This window comes from Montipora foliosa, unplaced genomic scaffold (genome assembly GCF_036669935.1).
Source record: "Montipora foliosa isolate CH-2021 unplaced genomic scaffold, ASM3666993v2 scaffold_263, whole genome shotgun sequence".
In the NCBI taxonomy this organism is placed as follows: Eukaryota; Metazoa; Cnidaria; class Anthozoa; order Scleractinia; family Acroporidae; genus Montipora; species Montipora foliosa.
Window position 1 is genome coordinate 273,676 of NW_027179565.1, and position 15,000 is coordinate 288,675.

General features: G+C 38.7%; 1 protein-coding gene across 1 annotated transcript in view; it reads right to left on the minus strand.

Annotated features, from left to right (window-relative positions):
• The window catches only part of LOC137986676 (sortilin-related receptor-like), a gene marked incomplete at its 5' end in the record, with an annotated part of 52,188 nt that overhangs the window by 33,253 nt on the left and 3,935 nt on the right, over nucleotides 1-15,000 (minus strand). The window contains 7 exon segments of the mRNA XM_068833618.1: nucleotides 667-749; nucleotides 903-1,016; nucleotides 3,579-3,765; nucleotides 7,779-7,957; nucleotides 9,018-9,109; nucleotides 10,489-10,562; nucleotides 12,263-12,371. Of these exon segments, the coding sequence (XP_068689719.1) occupies nucleotides 667-749; nucleotides 903-1,016; nucleotides 3,579-3,765; nucleotides 7,779-7,957; nucleotides 9,018-9,109; nucleotides 10,489-10,562; nucleotides 12,263-12,371 (838 nt within the window).

Consider the following 15,000-nt stretch of genomic DNA (forward strand, 5'->3'; position numbering starts at 1 on the left):
AAATAACAAACAAACAAACAAGCGTGTGCCTTGCACCTATGCCTGCCAAGGCCTAAATCAGTCAAGTGGCAACAGACACTGGGATTCCCATTAGACACACTGTGCCATTTTTCTTGCCCCATTTCCCCTCCCCTCCCTCTCTACTAGATGCATAGCATGTGGATAAGGAGGGGGGGGCCTCCAGTGGAAGTCCCCAGAGGTCACAGGCAACCTCCATGCCCGTCAATCAGCAATGCACTTCTTGTTATTATCATGGGATCTCTTTGCTATAAAAGGGATTAAACATCCCTTTTATGCAACAGGAAAAACAGGAAATTCCAAGTAAACAGAGTAACTTGTAGATAAGTCGAAAACACAAATCAAATTTGTATTAGCACAATTAACCCATTGACTCCTTGGGGTTCCCCAATGAGGAGTAAAATGGTCTGGCGTTAGACAGCGTAAAATACTGTACTCTGGCATTAGACAGAGTAATATACTAAGTAGAAAATGCGCTCTATAAATTACCATTACCATAACCATTATGCCCGGTTTGGGCCGACTTGGGAATCAATGTAGTTATGGCTGGGCATCTGTGGATTTTTTGTCACACAATTGTTGCTTGACATTTGAGCAGAAACCACACAAAATAAAGAAAAGTAGTGAATTTGAGCCAAAGCTTCCTACCATTTATTGGACAAGATGCTGTCTCCGCCCCATACAGGTCCTCAAACCCGCCATGACAAGTGTCTCCAGGAACCTTACGATATCTGCCAAGAGTAACACAGGGAAAAACAGGGCTATTTACAACTCACTGAATGCAAAACTTGTGCACCTGTATCCTTCAGATGATAAAGTTTGCCTACCAACACGACTGTCTCATCGCATCATTGCTAATAAGAACCACATACACCCAAACTTACCCTTTTGTACGGCGATATGTCTGGCCTGGACGACATGTTGATGGGTATTTGGTAGGTGGCACGAGACTGCCATATGTACACTCGTTATTAGCTCCAAGAACATAGCCAAAATCACTGTGAAACAAAATTAATTACAATTTATTATTGATCTGTTATTGTGACTGTCAAAACAATGGCGGAGCTCCGCGTGCGAAACGTGGAGCACCATAGCTAAGAAAATATGGTAACCCATACCATATTTGGTTTTATAGCCATGACATCATGAACGTCTGTATGTACGTACGTATGTACCTCCGTCCGTCCGTCCGCCCCTCCATGTATGCCAATGTGACCAGTGACACGTAACCAAATCACGGGCTCAAGTTTAGAGCTCATCGAGGAGGCAATACTCCAGTTTACACTATAGCTAGTTTACAGCATACATCTTTGATATTGGACATCAATGTTATGGTCAATTGACACCTGTCAAAACAAGGTATCCACTGACCAGTATCATGTGACCATATCGTGGGCTCAAGTTAGACCTTATCGAGGTCAACTTTTTTTTTTTAAAAAGTTGACCGCTGACCCGAGACTGGTTGTTGATTGGATCGCAGGCTCAAGCCAGGTCAGACACTCGCACTCACACCTGAACGAGGCTTAATTTATCGCGCTCTTTCTGTGGCTCGACGCGGCTACACAGCCATGCTACGTCAGCAAAGCTCTTGACAGTCGATGCTTTTCGTGTTCAGGTACGGATTGGAAAATATATTTTTCTTGCATTTTTCCCTGGTTTCAATCCAGGTTTACAATAATATAGCTGTAACTCAAAGCTGAATGTTTATTTTTAATTTTGTTTGGGGCTGCTTTTTGCTCTGAATTGCAGTTTTTGGTATGTCTTAAGATTTTTAATTCGAATCTACTAACTAAGGTTGCAAGATGCCTGGATGGCCTATGTCAGAAAAACAGAAACAAAAGAAGAGAGAAAGAACGAGAACAACAAAACGATACACCAGTAATAGCTTAAAGTTGGTGGAAAAAGTTATTCCACAAATTCTTTTCTTGGACACTAAACCGTTTGTTACTTCTACGGATGAGTTATTTCAAGTGGATGCATATTTCTAAAACGTGGTTTAGTCGTTTTTCCTTTGCTCAGGAATGAGACTTGAATTTTTATTGTTAACTGGAATTAAATAACAATCATCTGTACTCTTTTTGGACAGAAATAATCCATCTCTTGCTGGTTTGTTTGGCGTTAAAATGCAAGCGAACAAGAAATTTTTTTACTCCGCTTGCCTAACTGTTTTTCGATGTGCCTTGACAGTGACAAGAATTTTGCACTTATGTTCTAAACATGTAATTGCAATGAGTTCTCGCAAAGAAGTTTGTTTAGAGCACGTCCTGGTAATTTGTTGGACATCTTGTTTGAAGTTTGTCCTTTCTAGCCGATTCTGGTTCTAAGCCAAGCTGGTGTGTTTCAACGAAATACATCGAATTGTAAATGATCTCGTTTTCAGAGATAAAGTGGAATAAATAAAGTACATCAATAAAACTCCTTGTTCGACCTTGAACCGACAAAGACGATCTGTCACATCACAAGCTATAGTACGTCTGTGATTTCTAATTTTAGCGTGATTCCTATTCGCTGGCTTTTGACAGTCGACTCTCACATGGCATCTTTCCTTTTCCGTTCGCTTGCTGAAGATTTGCTTGTTTTCTTTTAAAACTCTTGCGATTCAAGAAAAATTAATTGCCTAACTGGTGAATTTGACAGTAGATTTCGCTGGAAAAATTGATATCACACTCATCCCTTCGTGATTCATGCGATCAGTCGGTTTTTCAGGTGAAATTAACCGTGGAATTCACTAGTTGGGCAGCGAAGAAAATGTTACATAATTAAGCAATATCCGGGAAAACCAGAAGGCGGACAGTTCCAAAGCCTTTTATTTTCACTAATCCTACAGCCAGTAAAAATAAACAAGCCGGGAGCTCCGCTTTTAGTCTTGGCTAAATCTATATATTACTCTTGTGAATTACCTCTCGAGTTGGGAAAAATCAGTCAATAACAGAATTTAGTTGAATCTCTATATGTGCATGTCCATTAGTTTTGACTTCTGGCATACTCAACAGTACCCTATAGAATTCTCAAGATAATGTTGCCTCTAACACCTCTCTTAAAGAAAAGGTGCCTCACTAAAAACGACAATTCACAAGTCTGATCTGTGTTTAAGACATTTGACTAAGACAAGACTGGAGAAATTCAAGGGCATTTGCTGCCAGATTGTAGTTGGAAGGGCATAGTTGGCTGACCAACAACTTCCATACATTTTTAAAACTACTAGGAATTGATGAAAACAAAAGTGGGTTACTTTGTTCTTCAATGAATGATTCTGAGCAGAGAGAAACAATTCAAAAAATCATTATCAAAGCACCAACCACATTACAAATATTGTAATATCATCAATCCAGATGGTAGTTTGTAATCAGTTTTTGCGCTTTGCCTGGTAAAAAGCAGGCTTACATTACGTAAGTCCACTCCAGACTGTAACCATCACAGAACAGCCTTTGTTAGAGGAAGTAGAACAAAAAATAATATATCATGTCAGGGCCTAAAAATTACTGTGAAAACAGGATGATATTATGAAAAAGTTGAACTAGTTAAAAAAAAAAAACACAAAAAAGTAACTTAAAGCATACCACTGAAAATCCTCCCTGTCACATGGACAATTTTCTTGAGCGAGTGGACGATCATAGTCATAGCCATTGTAGCAATGAGCATAGGCAATTCGCCGCTCATAAATCATCTTTCTTCCCAGCAGACAAGTGCCATTTTGTTCATCTGATGGCACCCATTGTTTGTAATCCTCAGCCTTACAAGGCTCTCCTGATAAGAAATGAAACATACTTATTGCATGATATGATGGAAGGTGCATCATTGTCTTTCACAACAAAAGTTTGCTGCACTGATGACAACATAACAAGATAAAAGGATATAAGCTTTATTAGCAGAGAGTACTACTACGGAGTTCCTGTGAGCCTACACGTCAACACAGATTTTTCTATGGACAAGTCATCAGTAAAGTCTTTCAAAAAGCAAAACTTTTAAGATGGTTCTTTGTTTGCAGCATTTTGTTCCTAGAAAGTACAGGTAATACTGTACCCCTGTGGCCCAGTGGTTAGGGCGCTTGCCTTGAGATTCGGATATCCCGGGTTCAAGACCCGCTCTGACCACTCGTTTAATTTGATCCTGGTAGTCCCTGGTTCAACTTCCCAGCTGCACTTGTAAATAGCCAACTGGTTTGTCTCCGGCCAGTCGGGATTCTTAACAGCTGTTGTTATAGTTCTGTTCTGTCATTTCGTTGTGTTTCATTGGCCCTGAAAAGCCCCTATGGGGAGCGGTCAACTAAGTATGTATTGTATTGTATTGTATTGTATTGTATTGTAATAATGATTGCTGACACCTTTTTATTCTGAACGATGGACAAGGTTGTTAGTGCTTTGTTTAATTACCATTCTGTCAAATTATTGGCGATGCATCATCCAGCCCATGTTCATGTTGTATTAGGAGATGTATCTGTGGTGTGCGTCAAAGTGTATGTAGTGATGTACTGGTCCCCTTTGTTAGAGGAATTTCAGCTGAGTCATTGGTTGATGCAATGCTTAACATCTGGGGAGGATCCAGGATTTAGTCAAGGGCAGGCTAGAGAACTATTGTCTGTTAAAGTGCACATGACACAACATTTTGTTCGAAAGAGCTTTTAAAATGATGAAGAACTGAGTTTCTTTTATTGTGATAGCTCTCTTGGTTGCCGAGTTATTCAAGATTTTGATGTATGCAAATTAGGTGACTTGTGAAATCATATTGTGGACACAAGAAATCACAAAAAATGGAATATCTCTAAAGACTTTTTCTGTATACAACTGAAACTTTTTGCAGTTCTTATACTCATTACAAAGTTCCATGATATAGCGCACTAACCCCTCCATCCAAAGGGTAAAATCAGAGTTTCCCTCCCCAATAAGGGTATTTGCTCTTGATGTTCATTCAGTCCGTGTGACCGAATATGGTCATTACACAGCACAAGCACAAGGAAGTCTGTTAGACTCTAAAGCAACAAAGAAGGTATTTTCGATATCGGAAAGGTCGAGGTCTGGTAATGAGTATGTTGCTATGGTGACATCATAATCACAATTACAATGTGTAGTTTTGGTAGCACATCAACCCTGCAAAATTTCAACCCTGCAGACTTAGTATTTGCAAAGATATTCCATGTTTTGTGATTTAACCCTTTCACTCACAAGAGTGCCACTTATTATAGATTTTACTCTGTCTAATGCCAGACGATTTTACTTGTCAATGGGGAACCCCACGGGGGTGAAAGGGTTAACAACAGCTAGACTCACTCAAAAGCTATGTCCCCATTAGCCCTTTCACTCCCAAGAGTGCCACTTATAGATTTTACTCTGTCTAACGCCAGACGATTTTACTCGTCAATGGGGAACCCCACGGGGGTGAAAGGGTTAGCATAATTTTGTGTCCGCTATGTGCCGTCACAAGTCATCTAATTTGCATAAATTAAAATCTTAAATCGCTCGGCTACCAAGAGTGCTATCACAATAAAGTAAACGCTGTTCTTCACCATTTTGAAAGCTCTTTCGAACAAGCTAATAAAAATTTTTGTGTCATAATTATGCACTTTCAAGTCATACTCTTCAATGGGGGCCCAGTGACATGTGCTAAGCGAGATTTTCAAAATGTTATTTCCCTGAGGAATGATTTCCACGGTTTTGAGGGCTAAAACAAGTAAGTAGTGTTTGTCCAACTAGGTTTTTCATTATAAACCATGCATGTTTAAAGTTATTTGAAAAGCGTGTTTTAAAAGCATTCTCTTCCAACTCTCTCTTATTTTTCTTTCACTCGTTATGCACCTATCAATGTTAAGCCCCAGGGAGGGGGGTTAGGCTAACCACGGGAGTTTGATCGTGAGGTCTGTTCCCAGGGTAGGGATTTTGATCGTATGTGACGTCCCCTGGGTAGCGATTTTGATCGTACAAAGGACATTTTACCACCTTCACTTGCCGCCGGGTGGACATTTTGACCAATTATTTTGTCCCAGGGGTGGGGAATTTGAATTTGTTTCAATGAAAATGTCAAAATCCCCACCCCATGCCTGACCCCCCTCCCAACCCCCCTCCCTGGGGCTTAACATTGATGGGTGCATTAAATCAGTGTGGATACTAGAACAGGGCCTCGTGATTGGGTTTCCGTAAGGCACAGAAGTAATGCTATTAGTATGATTAGCTATCTAGGAATTACACTCAAACTATGTGTGAAGCATCTCGGATAAAATTTCAAGTCTTTGCATCAGGGTGAATTGCCACAAACATCAAGTTCTTGTTGTTAGCTACAAAGTATTACTTTCCTAACAGTGCTGTACATGCATATACATGTACAGAGTGCATGGAAATGCTTATAGTAGTGTAGCACCTCGCGTGTTATTGAAGTTTACATCAGAAATCATTAAAGCAACAATCAGTTTATTGCCTTCAGAAAATGGAGATCCACTGCAATAGAGTACTGAAGTGATGACGTCACAAAAATATATATTTTTAAAATTATGGGATATGATGTCATATTCTTATAGAGGATCCTAAATGATGCCCTCATACCCAAAATTAGCTCTGAATAGCAATTCCCGATGGAGATATAAGGGATCAAAGTTTGATAACATCCCATACAAACCCTTCAAAATTTGTTCTGGTTCCTTCAGTTTGGAACCAGCTCAAAATTAGAGAGAGTTATATGGGGCAGTATCAAACTTTCATCCTTTATATTTCGGCTGGGAATTACAATTATTAAGAGGTGATTTTTGGCAAGGACCCTTTTCTAAGGACGCTCTATTTGAAAATGGCGCCAAATCCCATAATTTCACAAATTTATTTTTTTGTGACGTCACACTTCGGTACTCTATTAACCCAGGTTTGACCCCATGAAATTCCTTCTGGCACCATACCCCTAAAACTGGAATATAATTCATGTTAGCCCAAAATCACCATTTATGGAAATAAACAACAGACATCCAAACAATAGCTAAAAATTGTTAACAAAGGGTTTCTGCTTGGCATGTGGGCTAGCATGAATTAATATCCCTAAAGCCACCGCTACACAAGCAATTTTTTGCTCGGGCCTGTGATGCGATTTTTTTCAAATTTTGTCGAGTCACCAGTGCATGATGAAAATCGCAAGGTGCAACCACCCTTCAACTGGCGACGCCACAGCTGAAAAGATTACGAGAAATTGAATGAGATGAATTTCTTTTTTTTTTCCTGCAATTTTTTCAGCTGTCGTGTCACCAGTTCAAGGGTGGCTACACCTTGCGATTTTTATTGCGCACTGGCTACGCAACAAAACTTGAAAAAAAACCCCCCTTGTAGCCACGGCTTAAAACCTATCCTAAAAGGCTGATTTAGCAACAGAACGGGAACGTCAGTGGCGACGTCGCGCACAGCAAAACTACCAATGAGAATTTAGAATTGAGAAGAAAAGAGTGGAGTCTACTCTATTCTGAATTCTCGTTGGTGTTTTTTCTGCGCGTGCCGTTGCCACTGAGGTTCCCGTTCTGGTGCTAAATAAGCCTAAAATTAATGTGGTGATGCTGTTATTATAGACTATGAGCAGCCCCTCTTTCACCGCTTGGTTTGTTGAGCGCGCGGAGAAGCCAGGCACACAAAAATAGCTCCGCAAAACCTGGATTCAAATCGAGATTTCACGCAGGCATTTTCTCTCATCCCTGTCTTCTACTCACGCTCAACCAACTAGGCCACAAAAGAGGGTTGCTTGTTATACAAACAAATGCAGCAAATCATATCATTTTGGTCAACTGGTAATCCACCTACCTAACACTTTTTTTAAATCAATCTGCACAACAACCCAGTTGTGGAAGCCCCTGTGGGAGCCAAATATGGTGAACTGTGCACTGTGCTCTCCTGGCTCTGTCAGTAACCCATATACAAACATTCTCGAGTTGTTCAAGAATACGTATGTCCTCCATGTTTTACCTTCATTCCAACTATAACTGCATGAACATTAAATAAGACAAAATTAGCAGATTGCCTGACTCGGTTATAAATTAAATTAAAACAATTTTTGGATGTGTACAAGCACCCACAATGTAAAGCTATGGTTGAAATGATATTTGACTAGCCTATTGCAGGCTCCCAGATAGTTGTAAACATGAATGTCTCACTAATTAGCTATCAGCACAATATACAGTACCACGCAAAAGTAATGTGGCAGTCTCGACTCGAAACTTGATCCCAGATACGCCTTTTTTTAGAATCAAAAACCGTGAGAAAGCTTTGCAGGCCTTTGTCAACCTTTTGTTAGTTTTTACCCATTTAATGGACAAGTGTTCCGGTACATTTCCCTGTGCAAGATAACACTTAACAAAATGGGAATGCATGACAGTCTCTACTCAGATCTTGGATATAATTTTATTATCTGTACTTTTACTGGCCTGCAGACTGCTTCAAAAATATATGATTCAGATGGCAAGAAAAAGGTAACTAATTTTATTGAAATATGTGACCTTCAAAATCCACAAAGAATTCCAAAAACAATACACCAATTTCCAGCTCTGTGCTCTGCTCTTGACTTGCTTTGATACAAGTGTAAAACCCGCATTGCTTTTCTTATACAAATCATGAACAAGTGCTGTAATGTTAACAAGAAATGCAGTGATGTTTCTATCAAAGCAAGGTCAACTCCAGTCTCTCTTTTATTCCGAGGCCTGATAAACTGAGCACAGAACTGTAAAATGGTCTATTTGGGCCAAAAAAGTATACATAAGTATTGGCAGTTTTGGACCAAGAAATTAGAAAAGAGACCGGCTTGTGTGTCATGAAGGAAGGAAGGGTCAGGCATATGAAGCATAAGGTCACATGCTTTACTATTCATACACAATATTACAGTGGTCTGTTAAGTGAGATAAGTACTGTTACGAGGCAGTTAACAGAGGCCATCAAATTAATCATTGATAAATCTGTATTATTTTCCATTTCTTCCCAACACGATAAACAACCTTTTTATGTCTTAGATGACTTTATAACTCTCTAGAATTAGAAGGCAGTCCTTACTAAATAACGTTTGTGAGCCTGGCTCTTTGAACAGCAATAAAAATTCCACCATGATCACCGAGGTTGTACCACCACCAAGGAGAATTTAATATCTGTTAAGAACATGAAGAAAGTAAAAGCAAACACTCAAACTGTAGATATAAAACAACAACAACAACAACATATTTGTTCTTAGGGTTTAGGTGTCAAAGGGTTAATTGAACAGAATGGCGAGCACATGGAGGTATGAGCAGACGAAACTTCTAATTTATGGAGCGAAGGTTTGGATTCGTCTTCTTCTATTCTCTGAAGCTATCCTTGGTTTTCTTCTCGCCTCAAGCACATGATGGTGATGATAATCGTGGCGGGCCACGCGATACGGCGCCATTGTCTCACGCTGCTTACCCTGCGTATTGTATTTTAATTTTTGCAGATGTGAACAGAACCATAATTGAATAAAATTGAGTGGAGTATGATAGCCCGATAATACTTCGGTTGATCATAATCAACATGTGAACACGGCTTTAATGTTTAGTTGACATAGTTTTGAAATCCAAAGAAAAAAAAGAATTGTTTTTTTGCTCGTGGTAGCACTTTAAGCTTTCTTCTACACCTGCAGAAGATCGTCTCTGTGCCAATCATTCTAATAACTTTTTACATCTTTCACTGGCAATAACAAGATGGAATTTGATAGTCCAGACCTGCAAGTATCACCCTCAGAAGAGCTGTTGAGTGTCACAGAAGTTTCATCAACTTAAGTGAAAGTCACTATCAGAGTCAAGTGACTTACACTCAGGCTGCTAAAACAACGGGTCGTAGACAACTCCATCTCTAGCCTCCCATGCAAACGTTCTTAAAGAGGCACTGTCATGAACTGCGCATGCTCGAGTTTGTTTGCTCTCGAGCCCACGGAAAATTCTACCCGCCATCATGGATTCACGCGTGAGTCACGTATATTCTCTGGAGAATCTCCTTTGTCCACCGTGGCCCTTCCCAGTAGACACCATTCTGAATTTGTCGATTGAACTTGAAAAAAGTTACCTAACACTTTTCAAGTTTTCACAAGACGCTAGCGCATGCGTTTCTCGTGACAGTTTCCCTTTAAGGCTTTGTCACACGTTCCTCCCCCACTAACAACCATCGAAACAAAACACCACTTTCGTTCACCAGCTGTTTGCGCACTAAAGAAACCAATCAGCAATAACTAATCATGTTGTGCATAGCCAAACACATGCTGCAAAACAATGCCATACAAAACACAAGTTTACCCAAGACTGGAAAACAACCCCTGATTAGTCTGCAATCCACAAACAGACATGACGTTAGTGGTGGAGGAAGTCGTGACGAAGCCCTAAGAACATCTGCGTGGGAGGCTACTCCATCTCTGGTCTCCGTTGACTAAGACCATCAAATTCCATCAAAGTACATCATTTTATTTTCTTTCTAAAAACAATAACTGACCACTAGAGTTTCAAAGTAACAAGTTACCAACCATGTGCCAGCTCAATCCAGCATCATCTGAAAGGAAGATGTCAGCACCTCTGTGCAAATGGTCACCATAGGTACCTATAAAGTAAAAAATATTCCAACTTTGGATAATCTGAATTACAACAAGTTCCCTTTTTTGATTTTTAAACAGAAATCTTCAGTCCTTTCCAATACAACCAAAACCTTCCAATTATTATTCCCAAGCCCGCTTTAGTTTCATTTAAGCTAAATACCATTGAACCTTAAATTAATTACTGACATTTGACTAACTACTTTGTACTAGAATCATAATAAGAGCTTAGTTGAAGAAGTCAGTATCATGCTCTCTGGTGCTGATGGCCAAACTGTAGAATTATCACTCTCCCTTAGATAATAATAATAATAATCATCATTATTATTATTATCATCATCATTATTATAATAATCATTATTATTATTAATAATATTATTATTATTATTAACAATCATCATCATCATTATTATTATTATTGTTATTATTATTATTATATTATTATAATATATGATATTACCGTAAATACTTGCAGATAAGCCACACCTTCTCCCCAAAGATCGTCGCTAGAAATCAGGGGTGCGGCTTATTTGCGGGAAAATGTTTGAAAAAGCCTGCTTCCAGCATCCTATCTAATGCCTGGTTTCTAAGCTACGAACGTTCTGCTCACATCCTTGTTCTAATGCAAACAACTATGGAAAAACTGTGTTAAATGAAGAAATTCTTTTAAAAAAAAAAACAGAAAAAGGTCTATCATAATGTTAAAGTTGGTAGAAACGATGTTCATTATGTTAAAGTACTAAAATTGTGGTTACCGGTAAGACTTAAAATAATTATTTTTCGTTTCAATGTTAATAGTGAGTTTATGTTGGATGAACAGTGGATGAAGAAGACGTCTAAAGACTCGACTTTGGATTTCTTTTGATTTCTCTCAAAAAACCTTTTTTCCAAAATTTGAGCGGCTAACTTCAGGGTGCAGCTTATCTGCAGGTGTTTATGGTATATATTATTATATATATTATATAATTATAATAATTATTATAATTATTATAATCAATAATTATAATTATAACGATATCATTATAATAGTATAATTATAATAACAACGGGTAGGCAAGATGCTTTGGTATCCTCAGGGAGTGGCAAATAATTTGCCTAGTAAAGGTGTTGGCCAAACCTCCCTATCAGCTCAAGGACTAGAAAAAATTCCTTCTGACTGTTCTCATGTCTTTTACCTAAATTGGTTGAGTGATTCCAGAACACCTAATGTCTACAAGGAATTGCTCAGTCTAAGAACAAATAGATCACATCCTCAAATTTCAGCCATTGGACTGGTGCATAGGTTACCTTATTACTTGGCTTTCGGAACAGACACTTATAATAATCTGATACAAGGTGTGATGTTTATTAAGGAAGCGTCATGATTTAATTGCTGCTAGTCACCAGCTCAGGACCATGCCGAACCAAAAGAATTGTGTATGCCAGGGTGTGGTATAAATGGCATATTCTATAATACATTGTCTTGTAAATGCCAGCCACTATTTTTCATGGGACATGTGCTGTCCATAAAATAGATTTTCGTAAAGACACGTCATGATTTTAAGTTTTTATGGAACACCTTCCTTGATCAGTTGAATTGGCTGTTACATCTGTCTCAAATAACGTGACATCACCTGCTCATGTATCCTTAGGGTTGTCTGCCTGTGTGGCATGCGACAAAAATCATACAATGTAAATCCGCCCTAAGAATCTTAAATTGATGAATTACCTGTTGCCATGATAATTCCAGGTGCGTTTCTCCAGGATTTCATGGGTGTGAAGCGAGTGTAACGGAAGTAGGACCCAAATTTCTGAGACAGGTGCAGTGAGCAGTTTGGCTATGAATAAAAGAGGAGTTGTTGAAGGGGACGTACATTTGTACATGTATGTAAAAGGTAAAATTAATAATATTATTGCTCCATCTGAATTAGGGCTTCTATGTTTTAAGGGGTTCACCATTCTGCCAATTATTTCATGAAACTAAGCATGGAAGAATAATAAAAAAATTAATAATGTAAACAAAATATATTATATAAAAGAATAATTATTATATGTAATATACAAGGGGAAGACAACTGTTCAATCATTTTTGTTGAAAGGAAAGAAAGCCAGCAGAAAAAGGGCATCAGAGGAGTTTTCATTTCACATTGAAGAAAAACAAACCAGTTTTCTGGATTCTAGTTATAGTGACATTAAGAACCACGCCTACTAAATAAAGATAATTTTACCCCGGTTTATGACTATGCAGGAAATGTAGATCCTAACAAGTGTTATTGAAATCCAAAAAGAAAATTGTGGGTAACCACGCATTTTTCAACGATAATTCATGAATAATATTTGTAAAAAGCTTTAAAATACAAAGCAATGTATGGCATTCTTTCTCAAATTAAAACTTAATTACTGGGTGCCAGTATGGCAAACCCAGTAGGAATCTGTGTTTATTTCGTCGTTTTTTTATTTTTTTCCGTGTCGGTAAAAGTCTTGCCTGTCACTCCCCTGCTAAGTGGTGGCTTTGTGCATAGAGCCTTCTGCGCGTATTTTCTTAGGATCGAGAGGGTAGTGGGAAATGCGTAGATTTCTCTGGTGGACACAGTAGAATGATTAACTTAACCGGCAATGGCGTCGAAAGTCATGTAACGCGAATGGCGTTTTAGTGGATCTTTGAACAAAATATACCCTTATGAAGCTCATGAATGGCAGGTCAATTGGATATACAGGCGGTGGAATCTTAAAAGCGACGAGTAATGGACTTCGACAACAATCTATCGCCCATCGAGCCGAAATCAAAGTGTGCTGTATTTACCTGAAGTATATGGTAATTTGACACGATTGAGTTTCTTGCCTTCACGCACGCAATGAAATAGGAAGAGGTTTTCGCCTCTAAGAGCAAATATGTTGTTTGTTTCAATAAATTTTTCGCTGGAAAAGGATTCTGTATTATTTTCTGCCTTTGTGAATTATAATATCATGTTGTGTATTGCATTTCCAAGCTTAAGGTTGAAATGTGATATGGGAGAAGTTTTTTAGTATTGCTCTGTAAGCAGGAAGGGTTCACAGGCCTGTTGGAAGCGTGCTTGAGTTTCAACAAAATGAGCCCCAAAATCAGTGAAAAATTGTGACGCAGATGAATAATAAAGTAGCTGCCATTTCCAAAATGATGAAATTACCTGGTGATAAATAACATCGAACACATCTTGGAGAGTAAATTTTGACTTTGCATAAACAAGAGTTGGGCGATTGTGATCTTTGTTTTGACTTTGCTCATTTCACTGTCAAACTTTATAACACTTGACAGAAAAAGAAACTTACAAAAACCCGGTATCTTGCCATCATTTGACACAGATGCTTCACTGTTTGGCGAGTAAACATGCCGCGGTAACTTAATCACGGCGCCCGCTGAATTCCAGCCATGTCACTTTCGATTTGGCGATTTATTTGAATGCAGCAAAAATCTCCCAAAATGTTTGTCGCTGATCGTAACTTTTTACATTCTATATTCACGGTTCAAAATTAATGTTGTTTTCATGTCGTAAATATGTTATTCTCGATCGACCGTCCTGGAGACTTCCTTCTGCTCTTTCTAAAAACTGTGTATCAATAGTTATTTACTTTTGCATCAATATTTGTTTTTGCATAAAGCAAGCTAACAAGATCTGTACCTTGCTGAGTTCGCATTTGTTAGCATTAATAGTATTTTCGGTCCGATGCTTCTGTTTTATGAGGGGTATATTGTTTTGTTCTCCCATCCAAACACTAACCCTGCCGAAGAGGGATAACTTCAGTGAACTTCGGCATTACAAAGCTGTCAGATGCTCAGCGGGCACGCTTAAACTTGTGGTGAAAAGAAGTTTATAAACATGTCAGCCCAGAAGCCAATGTTTCTCACTTCCCATTCAATCTTTCCGGGTTCAGTACTTTGCTAGTAACCACATGTCTTCTCAGACTATTTACCCAAGACTTCTACCATGGCACTACAATGATGGACAATACCAAAACAATATCGTGCACTGTTAGAGCTACATATTACGCAAGGACAGATCTGTTTCGTCGTACGAACGTGTGAGGACCTGTGAGCCAAAGGGCCTCTTCTGGTATGACTTCTTAATGACCTTGAAAAAAATTGTTTGGAACGGCGCACGTACCACAGGCAACCCTGATAATGTCTGGCTGAGAGATTGTCCTTAAAATTTCATATTTGCCCTCGAAGCTTTGCTTTTCAGCCAAATATTTCATTTTTCGGACTCTCAGTTGCGGACATTATCAGCCGACAAACAAGCTGCCTGATGGGGTCTATTTACTAAAATATTCACTCAAAGTTGATAATTTTTGTTTTTCCTTGAAGGCTTTCAAGTTTATTGCCATATTAGTCAAGGAGCCTTAGAAATGCCTCCAGTCCAGTTTATTTCAAACATGACATATGTTCAATGCCACATCCTCTGTTTTGTAATACTGAATGTCCACCTCTAA